The 22751-nt window shown below is 45.5% G+C and overlaps 1 protein-coding gene across 7 annotated transcripts in view; it reads right to left on the bottom strand.

Moving 5' to 3' along the window:
• The window catches only part of PAFAH2 (platelet activating factor acetylhydrolase 2), a 42011-nt gene that overhangs the window by 9435 nt on the left and 9825 nt on the right, over positions 1 to 22751 (bottom strand). For 6 of the 7 annotated variants that reach the window (XR_008516414.2, XM_063714253.1, XM_002811249.6 and 3 more), the window contains 7 exons: positions 22564 to 22660; positions 18828 to 18896; positions 18314 to 18455; positions 16726 to 16839; positions 11301 to 11392; positions 9090 to 9260; positions 7167 to 7321 (listed from right to left, as the gene is read on the bottom strand). Coding sequence is in view for 6 of the 7 variants with exons in the window: in XM_063714253.1 (XP_063570323.1) it covers positions 7167 to 7321; positions 9090 to 9260; positions 11301 to 11392; positions 16726 to 16839; positions 18314 to 18455; positions 18828 to 18896; positions 22564 to 22660 (840 nt within the window). In the remaining variant the exon portion in view is untranslated. Of the gene's footprint in view, positions 1 to 7166; positions 7322 to 9089; positions 9261 to 11300; positions 11393 to 16725; positions 16840 to 18313; positions 18456 to 18827; positions 18897 to 22563; positions 22661 to 22751 lie in introns of those variants that run through there. The other variant, XM_054539829.2, reaches the window with a different exon arrangement.

The following is a 22751-nucleotide window of genomic DNA, read 5'->3' as shown; positions in this document are numbered from 1 at the left end:
GCAACAAAACCAAAAACAGACAAATGAGACTTAATTAAACTAAAAAGCTTCTGTACCACAAAAGAAACAATCAACAGAGTAAATAGACCACCTACAGAATGGAAGAAAATATTTCTGAACTATATATCCAACAAAGGGCTAATATCCAGAATCTATAAGGAAAGGCTGGGCATGGTGGCTCACGCCTGTAACGCCAGCACTTTGGGAGGCCAAGGCTGGTGGATCACTTGAGGTCAGGAGTTTGAGACCAGTCTGGCTAACATGGTGAAACCCTTCTCTATTAAAAATATGAAAAAATCAGCCAGGCATGGTGGCGGGCACCTGTAATCCCAGCTACTCAGGAGGCTGAGGTAGGAGAATCACTTGAACCTGGGGGGCAGAGGTCACAGTAAGCCGAGATCACACCACTGCACTCCAGCCTGGGTGACAGAGCAAGACTTTGTCTCAAAAAAAAAAAGAATCTACAAGGAACTCAAACAACTCAACAAGAAAAAAACCCACATAATCCCATTAAAAAGTAGGCATTCTGCAGAAAATGGACTCAAAAAAAGAAAAAAGTGGACAAAGGACATGAATAGACATTTTTTTCAAAAGAAGACATACAAGTGTCCCACAAACATATTTAAAAAAAAAGTTCAACATCACTAACCATCAGAGAAATGCAAATTAAAACCACAATGAGATACTACACCAGTCAGAATGGCCATTATTAAAAAGTCCACAAACAATAAATGTTGGTGAGGATGCAGAGAAAGGGAACACTTATGCACCGTTGGTAGGAATGTAAATTAGTACAACTTCCATGGAAAACAGTATGGAGATCCCTCAGAGAACTAAAAATAGAACTACCATTTGATCCAGCAATCCCACTACTGGCTATCTACCCAAAGGGAAAGAAATCATTACACCAAAAAGACACCTGCACACATATGTTTATCACAGCACTAGCCACAATAGCAAAGATATGGAATCACCCTAAGTGCCCATCAACAGAAGATCTGATAGAGAAAATCTGGTGTACAGATATACCATGGGATACTACTCAGTTATAAAAAAAGAACGAAATCACGTTTTGCAGAACCGCAGGCCATTATCCCAGGTGAAATAACTCAGAAACAGAAAGTCAAATACCGAATGCTGTCACTTATAAGTGGGAGCTAAATGATGGGTACACATGGACATACAGAGTAGAAAAATAAGACACTGGAGACTCCAAAAGGTGGGCAGGTAGGAGAGGGGTGAGGGCTGAAAAATTACCTACTGGGTACAATGTTCACTATTCGGGTGATGGGTACACTAAAAGCCCAGACTTTACCATGTGCAATATAGCTGTGTAAGAAAATTGCACTTGTACCCCCTACATCTATACAAATAAACCCAGCACTTTGGGAGGCCAAGGCAGGCAGATCACAAGGTCAGGAGATCAAGACCACTCTGGCTAACACGGCGAAACTCCATCTCTACTAAAAATACAAAAAAATTAGTCAGGCGTGGTGGTGGGCGCCTGTAGTCCCAGCTACTCGGGAGGCTGAGGCAGGAGAATGGCGTGAACCTGGGAGGCGGAGCTTGCAGTGAGCCGAGATCGCGCCACTGCACTCCAGCCTGGGCGACGTGTGAGACGCCTTCTCAAGAAAAGAAAAAAAAAAAAAAGACTGTGAGCGGGAGGGACTGGCAAGGGTGGTAGTGAGGAGACCAGTTAGGAAATCACTGCACTAATTTGGATGAGAGATGATTTGGACAGGATGGTAGCTGTGGGGTGGTGACAAGTGATTCGATTCCATGTGTATTTTGAAGGTAGAGCCAATAGGATTGTTTGAGGGACTGGGTAGGAGGCATGAGAGAAGAGACAAGGATGAAGACTTTGACCTGAGTAATAGAAGGATGGAGCTACGATTAACAAAGAAAGAAAAGAGTGCAGTTGAAATTGGTTTTGTTCATTACTTCTATTAGATGACTAAGTAGAGATGGGGAGCAGTGGCAGAGGGAGTCTCCAGCATGGAGGTGGCACGGAAAGCCATTAGAAGAGGTCCAGGCACTGGGCCCTGCAAGCAGCACAGCAGATGGAAGAGGCCCAAACATGGAGATAGGGGGAAGTCCACAGTGTGGATCTCTGAAGTGAAGATGGGGGTTTCCCAGAGGAGGGGGCCATCAACTTCATCAGAAGCTGCAGAGAGTTCCAGAAGATGGGGAATGAGAACTACTGGAGCTAGCATTTTGAAGGTCATTGGGGACCCGGACAATAGCGGTTTTGATGGAGTACAAAAGTACACAGCGGTTTTGCTGTGATGCAAAAGCCTGGAGTAGATTAAGAGGGAATGGGAAGAGACGAATTAGAAAAAGCGAAGGCAGACATTCTTTTGAGTTTTGCTGTGATGGGGAACAGGGAGATGGGTGGAAACTGCAGGGGATATTGAGGTCAAGAGAAAGTTATTTTTTTCTATGAGAAACTTCAGCATGAAATGAACCAGCAGAGAGGGAAAAATTGATGATCTAAAGTAAAGAGGGGCTGGGCATGGTGGCTCACGCCTGTAATCCCAGCACTTTGGGTGCTGCGGTGGGCGGATGACTTGAGGTCAAGAGTTTGAGTCCAGCCTGGCCAACATGGCAAAACTTCATCTCTACTAAAAATGCAAAAATTAGCTGGGCATGGTGGCGGGTGCCTGTAATCCCAGCTACTTGGGAGGCTGAGGCAGGAGAATCACTTGAACCTGGGAGCAGAGGTTGCAGTGAGCTGAGATGGCAGCTACTGCCTTCCAGCCTGGGTGACAGAGTGAGACTCTGTCCTAAATAAATAAATAAATATATAAAAAAATAAAGAGGGAAAAATCACTGGTGCAATCATGTTGAGCAGACAGAAGAGGATGGAATCTTGTGTTGGGGGGTTGGCCTTAATTAGGCAACTGAGGTGGGAACTCTAGTATCCGAAAGGAAAGCTGATTATACACAGGAAGGTGGGGAGAGGTGGTGTTGGGAGTCTGAGGAAGTGCTGGTTGCTTCCATTTTCTTGGTGAAGTGGGAGGCAAAGTTAACTGAGAGACAGGATAAGGGAAGAGGTGTGAGAGGTTCGAAGAGAAAGAAGGTGTGAAATAGTCTTCCAGGAGAGTGGGAGAGGAGAGTAGGTGGAGACAGGAGCTGCATGGAGTTAATATGAAGGAAGCACCAGTCTTCATAGAAGATCGTATCCCCAGAACAGCCAAACAAGTGCTCTCAGAAGGATTTTTTTCAGAGTGAGAGGTTCAGCTGAGCCACTTACAGCCTATTTTAGTTTCCCATGTGACAATGTACTGTGTGCCTACTAAAAGCTTTTCTCTCTTTGTAAAGCTAATTAGCCCAAGCCCAGAGCCTTGGCCTTTTTCTTTTCTTTTGAGACAGGGTCTCACTGTGTTACCTAGGGTGGAGTGCAGCGGCACAATCACAGCTCACTGCAGCTTCAACCTCCTAGGCTCAAGCAATCCTCCTGCCTCAGTCTCCTAAAATGCTGGGATTATAGACGTGAGCCACCGTGCCCAACTTTTTTCAGACTGTCTTATCTCTTATCACTCGGATTACTGCAAAAACCTCCTACCTAAGAGCTCCCTGCCTCTCACCTTGCCCCATCCTCCACAATGCACCAGACTATGAGCACAAGTTTAATCACAACATTCACCTGCTTAGAACTCACCAGGGGCTCCTGACAGCCTGTGGAATAACATTCAAACTCACTTCAGCAAATCCATAGGCTTCTTCCTCTGGCTTCTGCCCACTTCTCTATCTTTGCCTTTCAACGATTCACTCTCCTGAGCTCCAGATACACTAAACACAGTTTCCCAATCCTGACCAGGCCCACTCAAGCATTTATGCCTTCTGTCCAGAAGACCCTCGCCCTTTCCTGCCTGTGAACCCTCCACTAAGATTAAAGGCAAGCATTGTGTTGTCAAGGAAGCCTCCTTTCCTAGCTGTTCTTCCTCTCCTGTCAAAGTTAGGAGACTGTCCTCCGAGTGGACAGTCTAAAGCCTGAGTGCCTACTGTGGCCATGGAACTTATCACTCTGAATCGTCACCAGAGTCACCGCCAGCATAGTGAAGTGACTAAGGGCATGGGCCTTGGAACTGGCCAGTCTAGGTTACATATTGGCTTTGCCACTTGATAACCAGATAACCTTAAAGAAATTACTTAAATTTCCTAAGTTTCGGTATCCTCCCCTGTAAGATGCAGTTAATAATAAAGGTATCTACTGGAAAGGGCTGTCTCTAGAATTACATGTGATAAAGCAGGAGCAGAAGGCCTGGCACAAAGTAAGTCCTCAAAAATCCTCCTTCAGTCTAAGTGCCTCCTACCTCCCATTTCCATGTCTGCTAGTAGGTTTCTAACAGTGAGTATCTTAGCTCAACGGGTATTGCTTTTAAAGGGAACCCAATCGTGCCATAGTGGGCTTCCCATCATCTTTCATCTTAAGCTTTTATAATGACATGGTGCCTATGAGGACACAGGGAAAGGGGGCTGAGGACCTGGCAGTCAGGCGCTATTAAAGTCTTGAGACATGGGTCCACTCCCTGCTTGCCAGGTGATAAGAATGATGCCCTAAAATTTCTTATTGACCCTAAGGTCTCCAAACACAGGCTGGAATCAAGGCTCATGATGTGCAAGATGAAACGAACAGGCAGAAATATAAAAATGAAAATTTACTTCCAAAAAGTCAATAAATGCGTAAGACACATGTGTTCTAAGTGCAAACTCAATCCAGGCTGTTTGTTGTGCACTTGTGAGGAATGTGAATGCACTCAGGTCATCCAACTAAAAGGCTAGTGTCCAGAGCACAGAGACGGCCAGGCGCGATGGCTCACACCTGTAATCCCAGCACTTTGGGAGGCCGAGGCAGGTGGATCACTGGAGGTCCGGAGTTCGAGACCAGCCTGGCCAACATGGCGAAACCCTGTCTCTACTAAAAATACAAAAAGTAGCTGGGCGTGGTGGCGCATGCCTGTAGTCCCAGCTACTTGGGAGGCTATGGCAGGAGAACTGCCAGAGAATCGCTTGAACCCAGGAGGTTGAGGTTGCAGTGAGCTGAGATCGCACCACTGCACTCCAGCCTGAGAGACAGAGTGAGACTCCGTCTCAAACAAAACAAAACAAAACCAAAACAGAGCACAGAAGTGACTGTCCAGGACGGCACCGGTCAGACCACATCTAACACATTATAGTCAAGTCAGGGCACCACAGTTTATCTATTTATTTTATTTTTTGGAGACGGTATCACTCTGTTGCCCAGGCTGGAGTGCAATGGCACGATCTTGGCTCACTGCAGTCTTGACCTCCCAGGCTCAAGTGATCCTTCCACCCCAGCCTCCTGAGGAGCTGGGACTATAGGCACATGCCACCATACCTGGCTAATTTTATTTTTTTGTTGAGATGGGGCCTCACTATGTTGCACAGGCTGGTCTCAAACCCATGGCCTCAAGTGATCCTCCCCTCTCAGCCTCCCAAAGTAGCTGGGATTACAGATGTGAGCTACCACGCCCGGCCAGGGCACCACACTTTAGAAGGGGCACCAAAAAACAGTGACTCCAAAGGAAGGGGATAACAAATAGCAACATGAGGAATTGAACAGGGACAGGTGGAGGTACCACGAACATTTAGCTTAATAAACAGAACACTCAGAGAAGACCAGCATAGGTGACTTCAAATATCTAGGGAACTGCCAGGTGCCGTCTGAGGCTTCTCTGGGTAGCTCTTGAGGGGTTAACCTGGGCAAGTAGAGGAGGGTTACAAAGTAGGAGATCTTGCTCTTAGGTTAGCGTTAAGTCAAACCTTTGAAATTCAGACAAGCCTGGCTCCTTTCTCATGGAAACTGCCCTGCACACAGCACCTGCTGAGGGATCAGAAAGGGACCTCTGATGCAGAGAGCTCAGAGCCCAGCTGGGACAGGGCTACAGTGTGTTCTGGCGGGCAAAGAGGAGCTGATACAATCAAATCGCCTCTCTTGGGAATCTGTTTAAAGAAATCCAAAAAAATACGACAGTGAGCAGTGGGAGCTGAAGATGAAAGGATGCCACAAGGTAGAGGGAACACACTCTGAGTGGTTCAAGCTGAGTGAAGTTATGAGGAAGCAGAAATGGAATAAACAGCTGCTATCAGTGAGAGAAAAACCACAGAGCAGAAAAAAAAATGCATAACGGAACAAAGAAAAAGAGATGTCGTGAGAGAAAGACACAGAGAGACTGAACCCATGAGACAGACAGAAAGAAAAGTCGGTCCTGCCAGCCACCCTGATTTCTGTAAGTGCACTCCCACCCAGTCCAGGTGCACTCTCATAGACAAACTCCCCTTTTTTTCTCAAGCTGTTTGTGAGCCTCTAGTCTTTGTAACCAATAAAGCTTAATAAGAGGATGCCTTCTCTGGGTGGAAGCTGGACCACGGACCTCTGCAGGCCTTGCCCTTTAGCTGCTCTATGACTGATGACATTATTCATAGTCCTTCCATGCTTTGTTTCTTTAAAACACTTCCATAAATTTAGCCCATTATCCTCATAAACTCCCCTACAATGCAGATAAGGTGGGCAATAATGAGTCTGGGTAAGGAGAGAGGTGGTGGAGTAGAGGTGAATACTCCATTTACAGAGAGGAAACCAAGGTTCAGAGAGGTTAAATGACTAGGCCAAGGTCATTCTGCAAGTAAGATAGTCAGGATCTCCAAACTTTCAGTTAAGTGTTTTTTCTTATTTATTTGTTTAATTATTTATTTAGAGACAGGGTCTTGCTCTGTTGCTCAGACTGGAGTTCAGTGGTGCGATCATGGCTCACTGCAGCCTAGACCTCCTAGGCTTAACTGATCCTCCCACCGTAGTCTCTTGAGTAGCTGAGACTATAGGTGTGTGCCACCACACCCAGCTAATTTTTTTTTTTTTTTTTGGTAAAGATAGAGTCTCACTATGTTGCTCAGACTGGTCTCGAACTCCTGGCCCCAAGCCATCCTCCCACCTCAACCCCCAAAGTGCTAGGATTACAGGCATGAGCCACTGCACTTGGCCTTGTTTTTTCTGTAATTCTATGTAAGTCTCTCCTTCACTCAGGTTTTCCATTTGCCATAAATCTCCTTCCCAGATCCCAGACATGTCACAGATTTCACTCTGCTGCAAGGAAATCTAAGGGACCCCACAGCTGCCCCAAGAGCCCCAGTTTTCTCCTTACCGAGGTGCTTCTGCAGGAAGGCCAACATGGCCCGTACCATAACCTTCTGCCCTTCATAAGGGTCCAGGCTCCCACGGGTTTCAGTGGAGAAGAATTTACCAATCAAGTTGCCAGTCACAAAAGCAAAGTCAGTTTGACTCCGATGAACAGAACCACTAGGGGAAAAGAAAAACAACTGGCAGGGGTCTGGTGGCTAGGGCATACAGATGTGTGTTAGGCACCTAGTATATGCAAGGTGCTTTTCATGCATTATCATACTTTATTTTCACAGCAACCTTGTAAGGGAAATATTTTCCCCCTTGACAGAATCCAAGGAGAGAAACGATCTGCTTAGGGTCAGGTCATACAAGTAGTTGGGGATGGAGTTAGGATTTGAAGCCAGATGTGCCTGGCTTCAAAGGTAGCTTGACCCCTAGACTACAATGCCTGGCAGTGCAGGGAAAAGGTTGAGCCAGCGGACGCAGGGACAGGAGCAAGGAGGTGGGATCTGTGGCACGTGGCATTTCTATGTTACTACAATCTATTAGCTATGGCTTTTGCCCGGTGAATTTCAAACATTCACAAAACAAATTAAGTTATTCTTCAGAACTGTACCACAGAGTGAAGAGGGAAAAGGAATTACTTGCCTTTATTTAAACAATCAGAAAAGTAAGAGGGAGTGCTTTGTAAAAGGGGGTTTCTGGGTTGGAACTTAAGTCCTTTGGCACAAAATAAATTTAATTTGCAGGTGAAATCCTCACTAGGTTAATTTTGGGCTAAATTATTCATAACTGAATTTACTAGTCAATTCAGCGAGAGAAAGAGAATCTAAATGCTAAAGTATTTGTCTGATATCACAGAAAAACTCACTTTAAAGAATGCATTAGTTAAGGCACACAAAAAGGTGTATAGAATAATATATGGGATACTTGAGTATCCACCACTCAGTTGAATAAATGATACATTGCCAGGCGTTAAGTCCCCTGAGTGTACCCCTTCCCAACTGGCCTCACCTCCTTTCCCTCCTGAATCTGACCTGGGGAAGCATTCAGGCAGTGTCTACTGCCATGAAACCTAACTGAAGGAGGAGGGGTGGCCCTAGGAAAGAGGGCCAGGACCAAGATGAGCAAGGGAAGAAGCCACTGGCCATACTGCCGGCCCCAGTGCTCAAGGGCTCTGGATTTGGCATTTCAACTACCCAGTGACTCCAAAGGTCCATGGTATGCAGTCACTTGTCATTCTGCTGAAATAGGAACCAGATGGATCCCTGGATCCTGTGTGCCGCTGGGCTCGACTGCAGGGCAGGAGCAGTCCGTGAGATCTCAGCCTGACATCTGTGGCTCAATATCACCTCCCACATGTGGAACATTTCTTAAAGTCACTAAAAATGTTTTTTTCCCTGTGAAAAATGGCTCCCAAAAGAAAACCAACTGATAGTGCTGATGATGGAAGTGAAGAAAATGTGGCTTCTCTTGACCAGAATATAGATGGTTTATGGAAGACAACATATGTTAACAGTGATCTGTGATTCTGGTATTCATGAAGGTCTCTAGAAATGTGTCTGGTGAATATCAAAGGTCTACCATATTCACACTCTTCCAAAGACCCAATAAAATTCCCAAATGAGGCTAGCAATCTCTGGAACTCACCCAAACCCACACCACTTCCTTTCCAACACACAATCCCATAATGCCCTTTTTCAGAAAGCACTAGGTAAATCCTGTCATAAAGTCAGATAAACTATGGAATAAATAACTGTAGATGGAGCTCAGTGGAGAAGAAGGACAGACAGAAAATTCTAAAAGAATTTAGACTTTGCAATTCAGGAAGTATTCAGGTATCCTAGTAATGGGTAGAAAGTTCTGGGTAATCCAGAAGTTAAGGGCGCCACAGCAAGTGGCAAATGGAGAGGGCACTGGGATCATGACCTTGTGGTTTACTCACAGAACGGTTATGATCCTAGACTGTTCATGCTGGGCACATATCTTCTTCATCAAATTGACACTCTCCATTGTCTGGAATTTCTCAGTATTGATAAAGAACACAGGTCCTCGGGCCTTGGGGTAAAAGTCACGTTCCAGAGGAAACATCCAAGCATCCAGACCCACCGCACACCTGGAATAGGACCAGACATTTGGAATTGCCATGCGGAATCCCAGGCAAGAATAGTTAGAGTGGTGGAGGGAAGGGCGGAGTTCCTCCCTCTGGTGGGGTAAAGGCTCAGAAAGCCAGGAAGGGGGTACCAGGGCCCATGGCCTTCAGTCAGGATCTTAGATAGGGATCAGTTTTACTTTTCACCGAAGATCCTTCTAGATTTCAAACTCCCTGAGAACAAGGATCAGGGATCTTCTTCTCTTCTCCTGGATCTACTCTCAGGTGACTGACCTGAGTTCCACAGAATGGCGCTTCATTCACTTAATTACTCATTCATTCAACATTCATTGAGTGTCTACCATGTGCTTCGGATATAGACATAAATGAGTGTTCCTGCTCCCAAGGAGCTCCCAGTCCAGCAGGGAAGACAGAACAGACAAGGTGGCAAAACAATATAACTTAGTGCCCCGATTGCACAAGGTTCTATGTGAGGTTACGAAAAGCCTCCTTGGTGCCAACAGCAAAACCATGTCACCAAGGGCAATATTATGGCCTTAAGATTTAGCCATTTCCCTCCTCAGACCCCTGAAATGCTCCTCTATTCTTCTCCATCTCAATAAAGGACAATCATCTTCCACTCAAATAATAGATACACAAACGAAAAACCTTGGGCTGGGCATGGTGGCTCATCCCTGTAATCCCAGCACTTTGGGAGGCTGAGGCAGGGGGATCACTTGAGCCCAGGAGTTCAAGACCAGCCTGGGCACACAGCAAGACACCATCTCTTAAAAAAAAAAATTAAAAAATTAGCAACGCATGGTAGCATGTACCTGTAGTCCCAGCTATTTGAGAGGCTGAGGCAGGAGAATCACTTGAGCCCAGGAGGTTGAGGCTGCAGTGAGCTGATTGCACCACTGCACTCCAGCATAGGGCAACAGAGCAAGACCCTGTCTCAGAGGGAAAAAAATAAAAAGAAAAACCTGGATTTCCTCTTTCCTTCACCTCCCGCATGACCAAATCCTGAAAACTCTAAAACATATCCTGACTCCAATCACTTCTCTCCATCCCATTATCTCAATCCTGATGTAAATTTATCATCTTTCACATTGACTCTGAAACAGCATCTCTCTAATGAGCCTCTAGGCTTTCAGTCTTGTCCCGCTACAATGCATTCTTCACATAGTAGCCAGAAGGATCTTTTAAAATGTAAGACTGATATTTCTCTGTTGAAAATCTTCAACAGTTTCCCATCATACTTAGAATAAAATCTACACCTCCTTACCCTGGCCAAATGACCCTGTGATCTGGCCCCTGCTTCTCTCTCTGATCACAGCTTAAATTGCCTCCCCCTCACTCACCACGCTCCTCTCACACTAACACAGCAAGCTTCTTTCCACTGCAGGGCCTTTGCACTAGCTATTCCTGCTGGCTGGAAAGATCTTCCTCTAGATCTTCACACAACTGGCTTCTTTGCCTTTCCAGTCTTGGTTTCACTTTCTCAGAGACATATCAGCCTGTTTTCTTTTTTCTGTTTTTTTGAGACAGGGTCTTGCTCTATTGCCCAGGCTGAAGTGGTGCGGTCAGAGCTCACTGTAACCTCGAACTCCTGGGCTCAAGTGATCCTCCTGCCTCAGCCTTCAAAGTAGCTGGGACTACAGGCATGCACTACCACACTTGGCTAAGTTTTGTTTTTTTCAATTTTTTGTAGGGATGGGGTCTTGTGATGTTTCCTAGGCTGATCTCAAACTCCTGGCTTTAAGAAATCCTCCTGCCTCAGCCTCCCAAAGAGCTGGGGTTACAGGAGTGAGCCAACATGCTCAGCCTTATTTTTCTTCATTGCACTTGGTCATGGGGATTTTATTATCGGTTGGCTTTTTCAATAGGTCTGTCTCCTCCCACAATAATATAATCCCATGAAATCAGAGATCTTGTTTTCTTGTTTAACCACTGAATCCTCAGTCCCTAAACAGTGCCAAGAATATAGTACTTGTGTAACAAATACTTGCTAAATGAATAAACGGTGTATGGAGCTAAGCACAGCAACACTACTAGGAAACTCACCGAAACTGGGTCTCCTTGGCCAAAGCCAGAATAGCTGTGGCCCCTCCAAATGAATGTCCCATCACAGCCACACGGCTCATGTCAATGTTGCCCTGAGGAAAGTGGAGAACTTAGCCAAGTCAGAAACTCAGGACTGCTTCTTTAGGAATTCATCAGGAGCAAGAGGAAGAAATAGTGAGGCAATGAGGCCAAAGGCACAATACAGCAAGTGAGTCCACCAACACCACACTGTCAAGAATCTCTTGCCTATGGAAGGGGCAAGAGTCAAGCAATCCTTAAGACCGAACAGCCTTGTGTAGACAGGAATTGTGAGAATCACACTTTTCATGTTTACTTTTGTAATCTTACCACCTAACAATAGTGGACCAGGGCAGGCATTCAAATATCTATGAATAGGCCAGGTGTGGTGGCTCACGCCTGTAATCCCAACACTCTGGGAAGCCAAGGTGGGCAGATTGCTTGAGCTTAGGAGTTTGAGACCAGCCAGGGCTCAAACATGGCAAAACCTTCTCTTTACAAAAAAGTACAAAAATTAGCTGGGCGTGGTGGTGTGCAAATATGGTCCCAGCTACTCAGGAGGCTGAGGTGAGAGGATCGCTTGAGCTCAGGGGTTTGAGGCTGCAGTGAGCCATGATTGCACCACTGCATTCCAGCCTGGGTGACAGAGTGAGACCCTGTCTCAAAGAAAAAAAAAAAAAAAAAAATCTATGCAGAAATGAATGGCTCGAAATGGTCAGATTCCACACTGACCCATCGGTTTATGAGCATGTTAAGAATAAGGGCCACCTCCATCCTCTAGAATCTCCGCCTTATAAACTGGTCCGAGGGACCATGACACATGGACTGAGCTGAGGGTGAAATGGGGGTGCTCCTGCTGCCCATCCATTGTACTCTGGAGCAAAGACTGCCAGTGCAGGTTCTACTTCCTCTTTGGATATATGTCGTGATTTTTATCCAAAGCCAAGGGGAAGAGTGAGTCTGTGCACTCTAACATGCTTCACACATATCTATTTCTAGTCGTCCCCAGAAGCCTTCAGGGTATGGTTATATAAAAAGCCACTGCAGCTGCTTGCTAAGGGGCTCTGGAGGCCTCTCCAGGCTCTACGGCCCAGCCTCTGCTCTGAACTTTTGCTCTGCTCTCCCCAGTGTCTATTCCAAGGCTTTGTACCTAAATCCTCCCCCTTCACTCAGTACCCTCAGATCAGCATCTTGGTTGGATGGCTTCAGCATTTAAAAAAAAACAGGTTAATATATTCATATACCTCTAAAATCAGAGGTATACAAAGAAATCTCCTACTTACCCCTGTCTTTTTCTATACGGTTGCCCACCACCTACCTCCAAACAGGTGACAGTTTCTTATGTGCCCCTGAGGAGATTGCTTATATTCATAAGTCAACATGAATATATACACTTTCCCTCTTTTCATACACCTGGCGCTGTATCTTTTTGTACATAACCACATTAGTACATAAAGTGTTTCCACATCCTTTTTTCACAGCGACTTGGCCATGGTACAGACAGCTAGCCGATCACCAAATCTTTTCCTCTTCTTCCTGGTCTCACAGCTAAACTGTTTCCCAGCAGTTAGATAAGGACTTGTGATTGTTCTAGCCAACAGAATGTGAGCAAAAGTGATATCTCTACTTCCAGACCTGGTCCATAAATTGTCTCATACAAACCTCTATGCCCTTTCCCATTCTGTTGGCTTAATGCAAATAACAAATTTGGGATTCACAAATTTTGTGAGAGGGTAGAGCCATAAGAGATTATAAAAGGAGCAGGGATCCCTGAGTTGCCTCTTACACAGGAGCACCCATATTGAACTTTATGTAGGAGAGAAATACATTTATACTGTGTTAAGCCACTGAAATGTGGGGTTTACACACTCTAGCAATTAGCATTAACCAAGTAAATACATCCACTGTCCCATAATTAAACCAGTTCCCTCACTGGTGAATGTTTAGGTTACTATCAAACTTTTGCCATAACAAAAAACACTGGAATGAATAACATTGTCCATCTATCATGCTGCATGTGTGCAGGTATTTATTTGTAGGATAAATTCCCCAAACTGGAAATTACTGGGTCAAAGAAACATATGCATTTGTACTGTTGATGATATCAATTGCCAAATGCCCTCCATGGGACGATTTGTATTCTCACCAGCAATGTAGGAGAATATCTACTTCCCCACAACTTTGTTAACAGAGTGAGTAATCAATTTTTGGATCTTACTCTATTTGATAGATGAAAATGTACTTAGCTTTTTTTATATGCTGTATTTCCCCTAAAAGGCTGCCCTCTTAATTAATCTAACTGGACTGTAGCCTGCCATTTCCCAATGCCCTTATTTTATTTTATTTTATTTTTTTGAGATAGTCTTGCTTTGTCACCGAGGCTGGAGTGCAGTGGCACAATCTTGGCTCACTGCAACCTCCACCTCCTAGGCTCAAGGTCAAGCGATTCTCGTGCTTCAGCTTCCCGAGTACCTGGAACTATAGGCACACGTCACCACGCCCAGCTAAATTTTGTATTTTTTTTGAGATGGAGTTTTGCTCTTGTTGCCCAGACTGGAGTGCAATGGTGCGGTCTCGGCTCACTGCAATCTCTGCCTCCCGGGTACAAGTGATTCTCCTGCCTCAGCCTCCCAAGTAGCTGGGATCACAGGTGTCTGCTACCACACCCAGCTAATTTTTTTGTATTTTTAGTAGAGATGGGATTTTACCATGTCGGCCAGGCTGGTCTCGAACTCCTGACCTAAGATGGTCCGCCCGCCTCAGCCTCCCAAAGTGCTGGGATTATAGGCGTGAGCCACCACACTTGGCCTGAATTTTGTATTTTTAGTAGAGATGGGGTTTCGCCATGTTGGCCAGGCTGGTATCGAACTCCTGGGCTCAAGTGATCCACCTGACTCAGCCTCCCAAACTGTTGGGATTACAGGCGTGAGCCTGGTTTCCCAGTGCCTTTCTCAGGCATACAGGCCTGGACCTCAGTGCCCAGGGTACCTCTGAGTCTCGTGGCGGTTGATGATACAAACATTGTAGTTGGTGAAGCACTCTAGATTCCAGGGTCTGCCTTACCTACTGGGCATGCAGGCAGATTGCTTCTCCCTGGAGGATATTACCAAAGCCTTTAAAATATATGTTCTGAAGAAGGTTTGGGGCACACAGCTTAGGCTGTAGAATCAAAAAGCCCCAATTTCATGTTTGACTCTACCACTTACTTAGCTGGGTAATCTTGGGTACTTACCCTTTTTGATCCTTAGTTTCTTTTTATATAAAGAGGTACGAATGCTTACTGCATAAGTTTGTGGGAGGAGCTCTTGAAATAGCAAGTCTCATAAAGCAGTAATTGTAAATATATAAGTTTTTTTTTTGAGATGGAGTCTTGTTCCGTCACCAGGCTGGAGTGCAATGGCGCAATCTTGGCTCACTGCAACCTCTGCCTCTCGGGTTCAAGTGATTCTCCTGCCTCAGCCTCCCGAGTAGCCAGGACTATACGCCCAGCTAATTTTTGTATTTTTAGTAGAGACGGGGTTTCGCCATGTTGGCCAGGATGGTCTCAATCTCTTGACCTTGTGATCTGCCCACCTCGGCCTCCCAAAATGCTGGGGTTACAGGTATGAGCCACCGTGCTGGGCCATATTTTTATACATATATATATTATATATATATTTATTTATATATATTTATACATATATACACATATGCACATACACACACCCTTCTTATTCATACAATACAATATGATATGGTTATTAAAAATCAAGCAGTTGGGTGCAGTGGCTCACACCTGTAATCCCAACACTTTGTGAGGCCAAGGCAGGTGGATTGCCTGGGCCCAGGAGTTTGAGATCAGCCTGGGAAACATGGTGAAACCCCATCTCTACAAAATACAAAAAATTAGCTGGGCATGGTGGCACACACCTGGAGTCCCAGCTACTTGGAAGGCTGAGGTAGCTACAGTGAGTGGTGATCACACCACTGTACCTCAGCCTGGGTGACAGAGTGAGGCCCTGTCTCAAAAAAATAAATAAATAAAAATAAATAATAAAAGTCAAGCTATACAGGAGGATTGCTTAAGCCTAAGAGTTTGAGTACAGCCTGGGCAGATAGCAAGACCCTGTCTCTAAAAAATTTTTTTTTAAATCACGCCATAGAATAATATTAATTGGCATAAGAAGATACTCATACTGTCTTGCTAAATGAAAATAAGGCCACAAAACAGCTTGTATTAAATGATAACATAATTGTGTAAAAAAATATACACATATTAATACATGTAAAAATAACTGGAAGGACAAATATCAAAATATCGAAAAAGGTTTTTCATTTTTCTTCATGCTTTCGTGAAATTTCTTGGTTCTCTGAATAGAGCCTGAATGACTTCTGAAATTATGGAGAAAAAAAGATTGGGTGGGGGTGGGGCATGAAGAATGTATCTTCATAAGCACTAAATTCCATGGCCAGGATGGTTTTATACCCTCCCAGGAGGGTTCTTGGGATTCCCTCAAAGGAAGGACTGAGCCTGCAGTGGACACAGGTTGTTTGCTGCTCAGTAGCCTGAATCTTCTCCCCGCCATCCATCTGGCCCTGTGGGTGGTCAGTCACCTGACCCAGAAGTGGGAATGTAACCTAGGCAGGCCAATCGGAATACCCTCTCCCTCTGACACAGGGACTGGCCCAGAGGGGCATGAGACCCACGTAGGGTCACAGCTTTCCCAGATTAGTGGAAGCTAAGACAGTCTCTTTTCTTTGTAAACCTGGAGCTGGCCGGGTGTGGTGGTTCACACCTGTAATCCCAGCACTTAGGGAGGCCGAGATGGGCAGATCACCTGAGATCAGGAGTTCGAGACCAGCCTGGCCAACATGGTGAAACCCCGTCTCTAGTAAAAATACAAAAATTAGCCAGGCATAGTGGCAGGCGCCTGTAATCCCAGTGACTCAGGAGGCTGAGGCAGGAGAATTGCTTAAACCCGGGAGGTGGAGGTTGCAGTAAGCCAAGATTGTGCCATTGCACTCCAGCCTGCGGACAAGAGTGAGACTTTGTCTTAAAAAAAAAAAAGCAAAAAAACTGGAGCTGTAAGTTGGTGTGCAGGCTTGAACTGCTAGCGACCACCTTTCTTGCCTAAAGGAGAGAGTCTGGTGAGAAAACCACATATACACAGAGAAACCAAGCCAGGAGAGGGGAGAGAAGAGTGCCAGGGCTTTGAAGATAATGTCTGAGACCCCGGGTCTAACTATACTGGCCTAAAGTTGGCCTTTGCTCTTCTTGATAGTTATATGGGCCAATCAATTCTCTTTTGGTTTATACCAGTTAGTTAGGTTTCTGTTACTTGTAACCAAGAAAGCCCTGAATACTGAGCTCTTGTAACTGAGAAAGCCCTGAATACTGGGCTCTAGGTCATACCAATTGCTTCCATACCTTCAAAGTCATCAGATCCAAGCCACCAGGCAAGATGTTGAAGACAGTCTGCCCAGCAGTGACCTCTTGCAGGATCTTCAACACCCGTAAACACTCGCTTACCCGCTGATGCACCTGCAACAGAGACAGTCCCAGTGGGAATGAAACACTCCACAACTGTCCAGCGAGAATCTCCCTCACGCACAGAGCCAAGGAAGAATGCACAGATAGTCTACCCACCCATGCCTCAGCAAGCACCTTGGGCGCTACGTCCCCAGAAAGGCTCAGCTACCTTGCAGCTCACATAAGCACTGTCTAACAGCATAACAGACTCAGCCCTGTTGTTCTGACTCTAACTACCTAACCACAGGGCTGTCAGAAGGATCCAATGAGATGATGTACATGAAAGCATTTTAAAAACAAAAGGAATTAAGAGTGCTGTTATTAGCAAACCAGTACTGGATTCCACTGCCCATTTACATCAGACATCTATTGTTTTTGTCTCTCAAGCACTTACCCCCTTTCCTTCTTCTGTTAACCCTGCCTTTTGAGGATGGCCTTCCTACCCCCATTCTAACAATGTATTTCTGGTGGGAACTTCCCATTTTTTGTTACTTCTCCCCAGGCCTGGAATCCCTCTCCAGGACTTTTCAAACTGCAGTTTGGCACCAGGGTAGGGGACTCAGGGAGCAACTCAAACACAGTCCTATTCTCATAGGTGACAAGGCTGAACACACACAAGGTCAGAGCCATCAAGAGCTGTGGTTCTGACTGGGTGCCGTGGCTCACACCTATATCCCCAGCACTTTGGGAGGCCACAGTGGGAGGATCGCTTGAGCTCAGGAGTTTGAGACCAGCCTGGGCAACATAGCAAGACCCCGTCTCTACTAAAAAAAAAAAATTGTGTGGTGGTGTGTGCCTATAGTCCCAGCTACTCAGGAGGCTGAGGTAGAAGGGTCACTTGAGCCTAGGAGATTGAGGTTGCCATTGAGCCGTGTTGGTGCCACTGCACTCTAGCCTGGGTGATAGAGTGAGACTCTGTCTCAAAAAAATAAAAATAAAAATAAAGTAGCTGGGCATAGTGGTACATGCCTGTAGTCCCAGCTACTCAGGACGCTGAGGTAGGAAGATCTCTTGAGCCCAGAAGATTGAGACTGCAGTGAGCTGTGATCATGCCACTGCACTCCAATCTGGGTGACAGAGCAAGATACTGTCTCAAAAAAAAAAAAAAAAAAAAAAAACCACTTATGGTTCTAATCTTGGAAAGTGGGCCAGTTTGAAGATGAGACCCACCAACCAAGATACAGAAATGAGGATGAAGAACAAATCCTGACAGCATTTAAGTCTAGTTCCAATTGTCCTGCTCTTCCTACAGTCTACTTATATGAGCCCATCATTACCTTTTTTGCCTAAGTAAGCCTAAGTTGGGTTTCTGTCACAGCAATTGCAAGAGTCCTGATTAATATCCTATGTATTTCCACTGATGTGGCAAACTCAGACCCACTATGACTGATATTTCAAGAGAGGGTTAACTAAAAGTCTTGCTATCAAATATAGTAGGGAGAGGACAGGCTCATTAACTCTCTCTCCCCAACTGGCACAAACTTACCTGGGGATTCCGAACATGAAATTCCTTCTCCCCTTCCTCCACTCGACGGAAAGGGATCCATTCCTCCTCCAGCGATTCATTGGTGGGCTGGTTCTCTTCTGGAGCCTGCTTGCAGAAATAGGTGGTTGCCGCTGACCGGTCCCTGAAATACACACATCATCAGAGAGAAACCAGAAAACATCCTTGAGTTTATTTTTCCCCTTTACCAAAGCCTCCCTTTCATCCAGGAGGCTCTAGATCACCCTTTGGCTAGTAGGGAAGGAGATCTGGGGCATGCATAGGGAAGTGGAAAAAATACGGATTTTAGAGACAGACCTGGGTTTGAATTCCAACTCAGCTATGTCACTTTTGGGAAATTATTTAACATCTTTAAACCTTGGTTTTCTCTTCTTTAAAAGGGGTATAATGCTGGCTTCCATGGTTGTTGAGAGGGTTAGAAGTAGTACATTGATAGGGGACTAGCCTATATCCTAGCTCACTGCAGGCACCCAATCCATGGCGGCTCATCCCTCACCTGTGCTCTGGCACAGCAACCACAAAGCCACGTGAGGCCAGCTCCATGCAGAAGGCTGAATACAAAGTCCTGGAGATTCAAAAGGGAACAAGGAAAAGGGATCAAAAGAACAGCCCAGCCTTCACCCTCATTCCAACAATGCTCTGCTAGCAGCCATGTTGTGGAATTACCATATCAACCTTAACTGCCTACCTCTGGCTTCCTTTCACTTGAGAGAGAAATAAACATTACCATATTTAAGTCACTATTATTTGAGTTTTCTGTTAAAGACAACTTGCCCAATTTCTAATTGATACAGGGAGATCAGGTTCTTAAGTTCCTTTTCACCTTCTCCCACTTTTCTAGGGAAGGCAGTGAACTGGACTTCAGAGACAGAAATATTTCTTTTTTCTTTTTTTTTTTTTTTTTGAGACGGAGTCTCACTCTGTTGCCCAGGCTGGAGTACAATGGGACTATCTTGGCTCACTGCAACCTCTGCCCCCCGGGGTCAAGGGATTCTCCTGCCTCAGCCTCCTAAGTAGCTGGGATTACAGGCGTGCACCACCATGCCCGGCTAATTTTTTTTTGTATTTTTAGTAGAGGTGGGGTTTCACCATGTTGGTCAGGCTGGTCTCAAACTCCTGACCTTGTGATCCACCCACCTCGGCCTCCCAAAGTGCTGGGATTACAGGCATGAGCCATGGCACCCTGCCAGCCAGAGAGATTTCTGATCCCTTCCCAGTTCAAACTGTGTCACCTTGGGCAAGTCTGCCTCCAAGAGCCTGTTTGTCCAGCTGAAAAATAGGCATTCCTGCCTGTGCACCTCACAGGGCTATGTAGGAATCAAATGAGACAATGGCACACTGAAAATGGTTAGGTATTTAACTGCACATATTCCAACTTAGGATAGGAAACCATAGGTCCATGACCCATGGGAAGGATTTCAGAGCCTGAATTAACCACAGATGCAATGAGAGGAAACAATGTTCCTTATCCTTCCTTCCTTTTTCCTTGGAATTTCACTCTGGTTAATGAGAGTATTTACAACTGACTTGCCCAGGTCTAATGAAGTGTGAAGTCTCAATACAGATTCTTAGACCAAAAGGACCACCTCCGAAGTGCTCATCTACTCTCTCCATAAATACCTGTTGGCCTAGAAGGAAAAGGTATCTTTGCTTCTTTTCCCTGCTAGACTATAATCTTCCTGAAGGTAGGAACTCTCTCGTCTTCACTACTGAATGCCCAGCCTCGGCACACAGCAGGTACTCAATTTATTGAACAAAAAAGCAGCATCAAAAACCACCTACTTGCCTTTCTAACCTCATCTCCATGTTTACTCTCCACTTCCTGCCATGGGCTACAGTTACAGGAGTCTATGTTCCTACTCCTCTAGCAGATGCGATTTCCTCGATTTGTTAATCTTGGTATGTCCCACCTTCCTCTCATGCCAAGGGGCTGGCACAGAGCAGGTGCTCCACAGATGTCTGCTGAATTAATAAGAACCTAGCACAGCACAGCCCTTGTATTCATTCAAATAAATACTTATGGGTAAACAACTACTTTCCAGGCACTGTCCTAGAAGCCAGAGCAATAGAAGACAGATGTGGTCTCTGCCTTCAGAAGGCTTACAATCTAGTGAAGAAGACAGGCATTAAAGAATAATTACACAAGTAATTAATTCATTACAATTATGTTAAATGCTGAGAAGTATAGATTGTCTTATGAAAGCACATTCTGGAAAAATTAACCTAATATAAGTGTCAAGATGGGTGTCCCTAGGACAATGACATCCAAACTAAGATCTTTAAGGTAATCTGGCATTAGCAGGAAAAGACGGAGAGGGGGAAGAGGAAGAGAAGAGCAGAACGGTGAATAGTCCAGGCAAAAAGAGTCAGCCACAAAGCACAGCACAGATGAAGACAGCGAGGCAGGAAATAACCCAGTGCCTTTCAGTAAGTGAAAGAAGGCCATTTTGTCTGGAGAGCTACACTGGGGCAAACAGCAAGGAACAGGCCTGGAAACTTTGTCTTGGACTTGCATCGAGGTAAGACCATGAAAAGAACTGAATTAAGTTCAAAGAGCTTTTAAATTTTTTTTTTTTTTTTTTTTTTGAGATAGAGTTTTGCTCTTATTGCCGAGGCTGGAGTGCAATGGCACGATCTTGGCTCACTGCAACCTCCACCTCCTAGGTTCAAGCAATTCTCCTACCTCAGCCTCCCAAGTAGCTGGGATTACAGGCATGCACCACCACACCTGGCTAATTTCTTGTATTTTTAGTAGACAGGGTTTCTCCATGTTGGTCAGGCTAGTCTCGAACTCCCAACCTCAGGTGATCCACTCACCTCAGCCTCCCAAAGTGCTGGGATTACAGGCGTGAGCCACCGTGCCTGGCCAAAAATTTTTAAGTGGGGAAAAAACATTCATTCATTCACTCAACAAATATGTATTGAGTACCTGTTATATGCTGGGCACTGCTTTGAGTGCTGGAATGACAAGATCATATTTCGTTTTAAAATAGATCTCCCTGACAGGCGCGGTGGCTCATGCCTGTAATCCTAGCACTTTGGGAGGCTGAGGCAGGTGGATTGCCTGAGGTCAGGAGTTTAAGACCAGCCTGGCTAACATGGTGAAGCCCTGTCTCTACAAAAATTAGCTGGATATGGTGGTGGGTGCCTGTAATCCCAGCTACTCGGAGGCTGAGGCAGAAGAATCGCTTGAACCCAGAAGGCAGAGGTTGCAGTGAGCTGAGATCACGCCACTGCACTCCAGCCTGGGCGACTGATCGAGACTCCGTCTCAGAAAAAAAAAAAAAAAAAGATCTCCATGGCTACAGTGTGGACCATTGTTTGGGGGCTGGGAGGCAAAAACAGATGCCTTTGAGATGTGCAACATTCTGGGACCTAAACTAGACATATATGTTGATGAACAGACAGACAGAACATTCACAAGCTTAAATAAGAACACATGGGGCCGGGCGCAGTGGCTCACGCCTGTAATCCCAGCACTTTGGGAGGCCGAGGCTTCTGGCTCCACAAACGCAGGGAGCAAGTCTGTCTTATTCGCTACTACGCCAATGCTACACACAGAGTGAACCCTCATGTTAAATAAATGACTCTCGGTGGGGCACAATGGCTCATGCCTATAATCTCAGCACTTTTGGAAGGCTGGAACGGGAGCATGGCTTGAGCTCAGGAATTCGAGATCAGCATGGGCAACACAGTGAGATCTCATCCCTGCAAAAAAAAAAAAAAAAAAATTTTAAAAATAGCCAGGCGTGGTGGTACGTGCCAGCTACTTGGTGACTGAGGCAGGAGCATTGCTTGAGCCCAAGAGGTTGAGGCTGCAGTGAGCTGCGATCACGCCACTGCACTCCAGCCTGGGCAACAGAATGAGACCCTGTCTGAAAAAAATAAAAATAAAATAGATAAATAAATGATGCTCAGATCACAAAGCTCACGCTCCTTCTAGCATTTCTGGGCTATCACATAGGAGGAAAGCTAAAAGTGTATATTTATATAAATGCTGGACCATGAGAAGTAAAGCATATGAAGGCTGCTGAAAGGCTCCACAAGGTGAAAAGAACTTGAAAAAGGCCTTCTGGAGAAGGTGAACCCAATGCTATGGGACAAAGCAGATGGGAGATAAGACAGCTAGCAGATGGAAATGTCTTTTTTTTTGCCCTTTGAGAATAAGCTAAGACTCAGCAGCTGTCACCAGGCAAGGAGTATAGCAAGGTCTAGGGGAAAGAAGCTCTTACCTGAAGGCTCCTAGGCCATGGGAGAAGATGATCAAGGGGTATCCAGAGTCCTTTGTCTTAAAGGGGCCATTCCAGCTAACAGGCAGGCGACAAGATCCTAGCAGAGACATGGGCTATAGAATATCTGGCTGCCCCAAAGCTGTTATCCCAAGGGCAGCCTGAGTATAGGTATGGGTAGGAACATGTGT

The sequence above is a fragment of the Pongo abelii genome, chromosome 1 (assembly GCF_028885655.2).
Source record: "Pongo abelii isolate AG06213 chromosome 1, NHGRI_mPonAbe1-v2.0_pri, whole genome shotgun sequence".
In the NCBI taxonomy this organism is placed as follows: Eukaryota; Metazoa; Chordata; class Mammalia; order Primates; family Hominidae; genus Pongo; species Pongo abelii.
The sequence above is the reverse complement of the archived record's forward strand: the minus strand, read 5'-3'. Positions and strand labels throughout refer to the sequence as shown.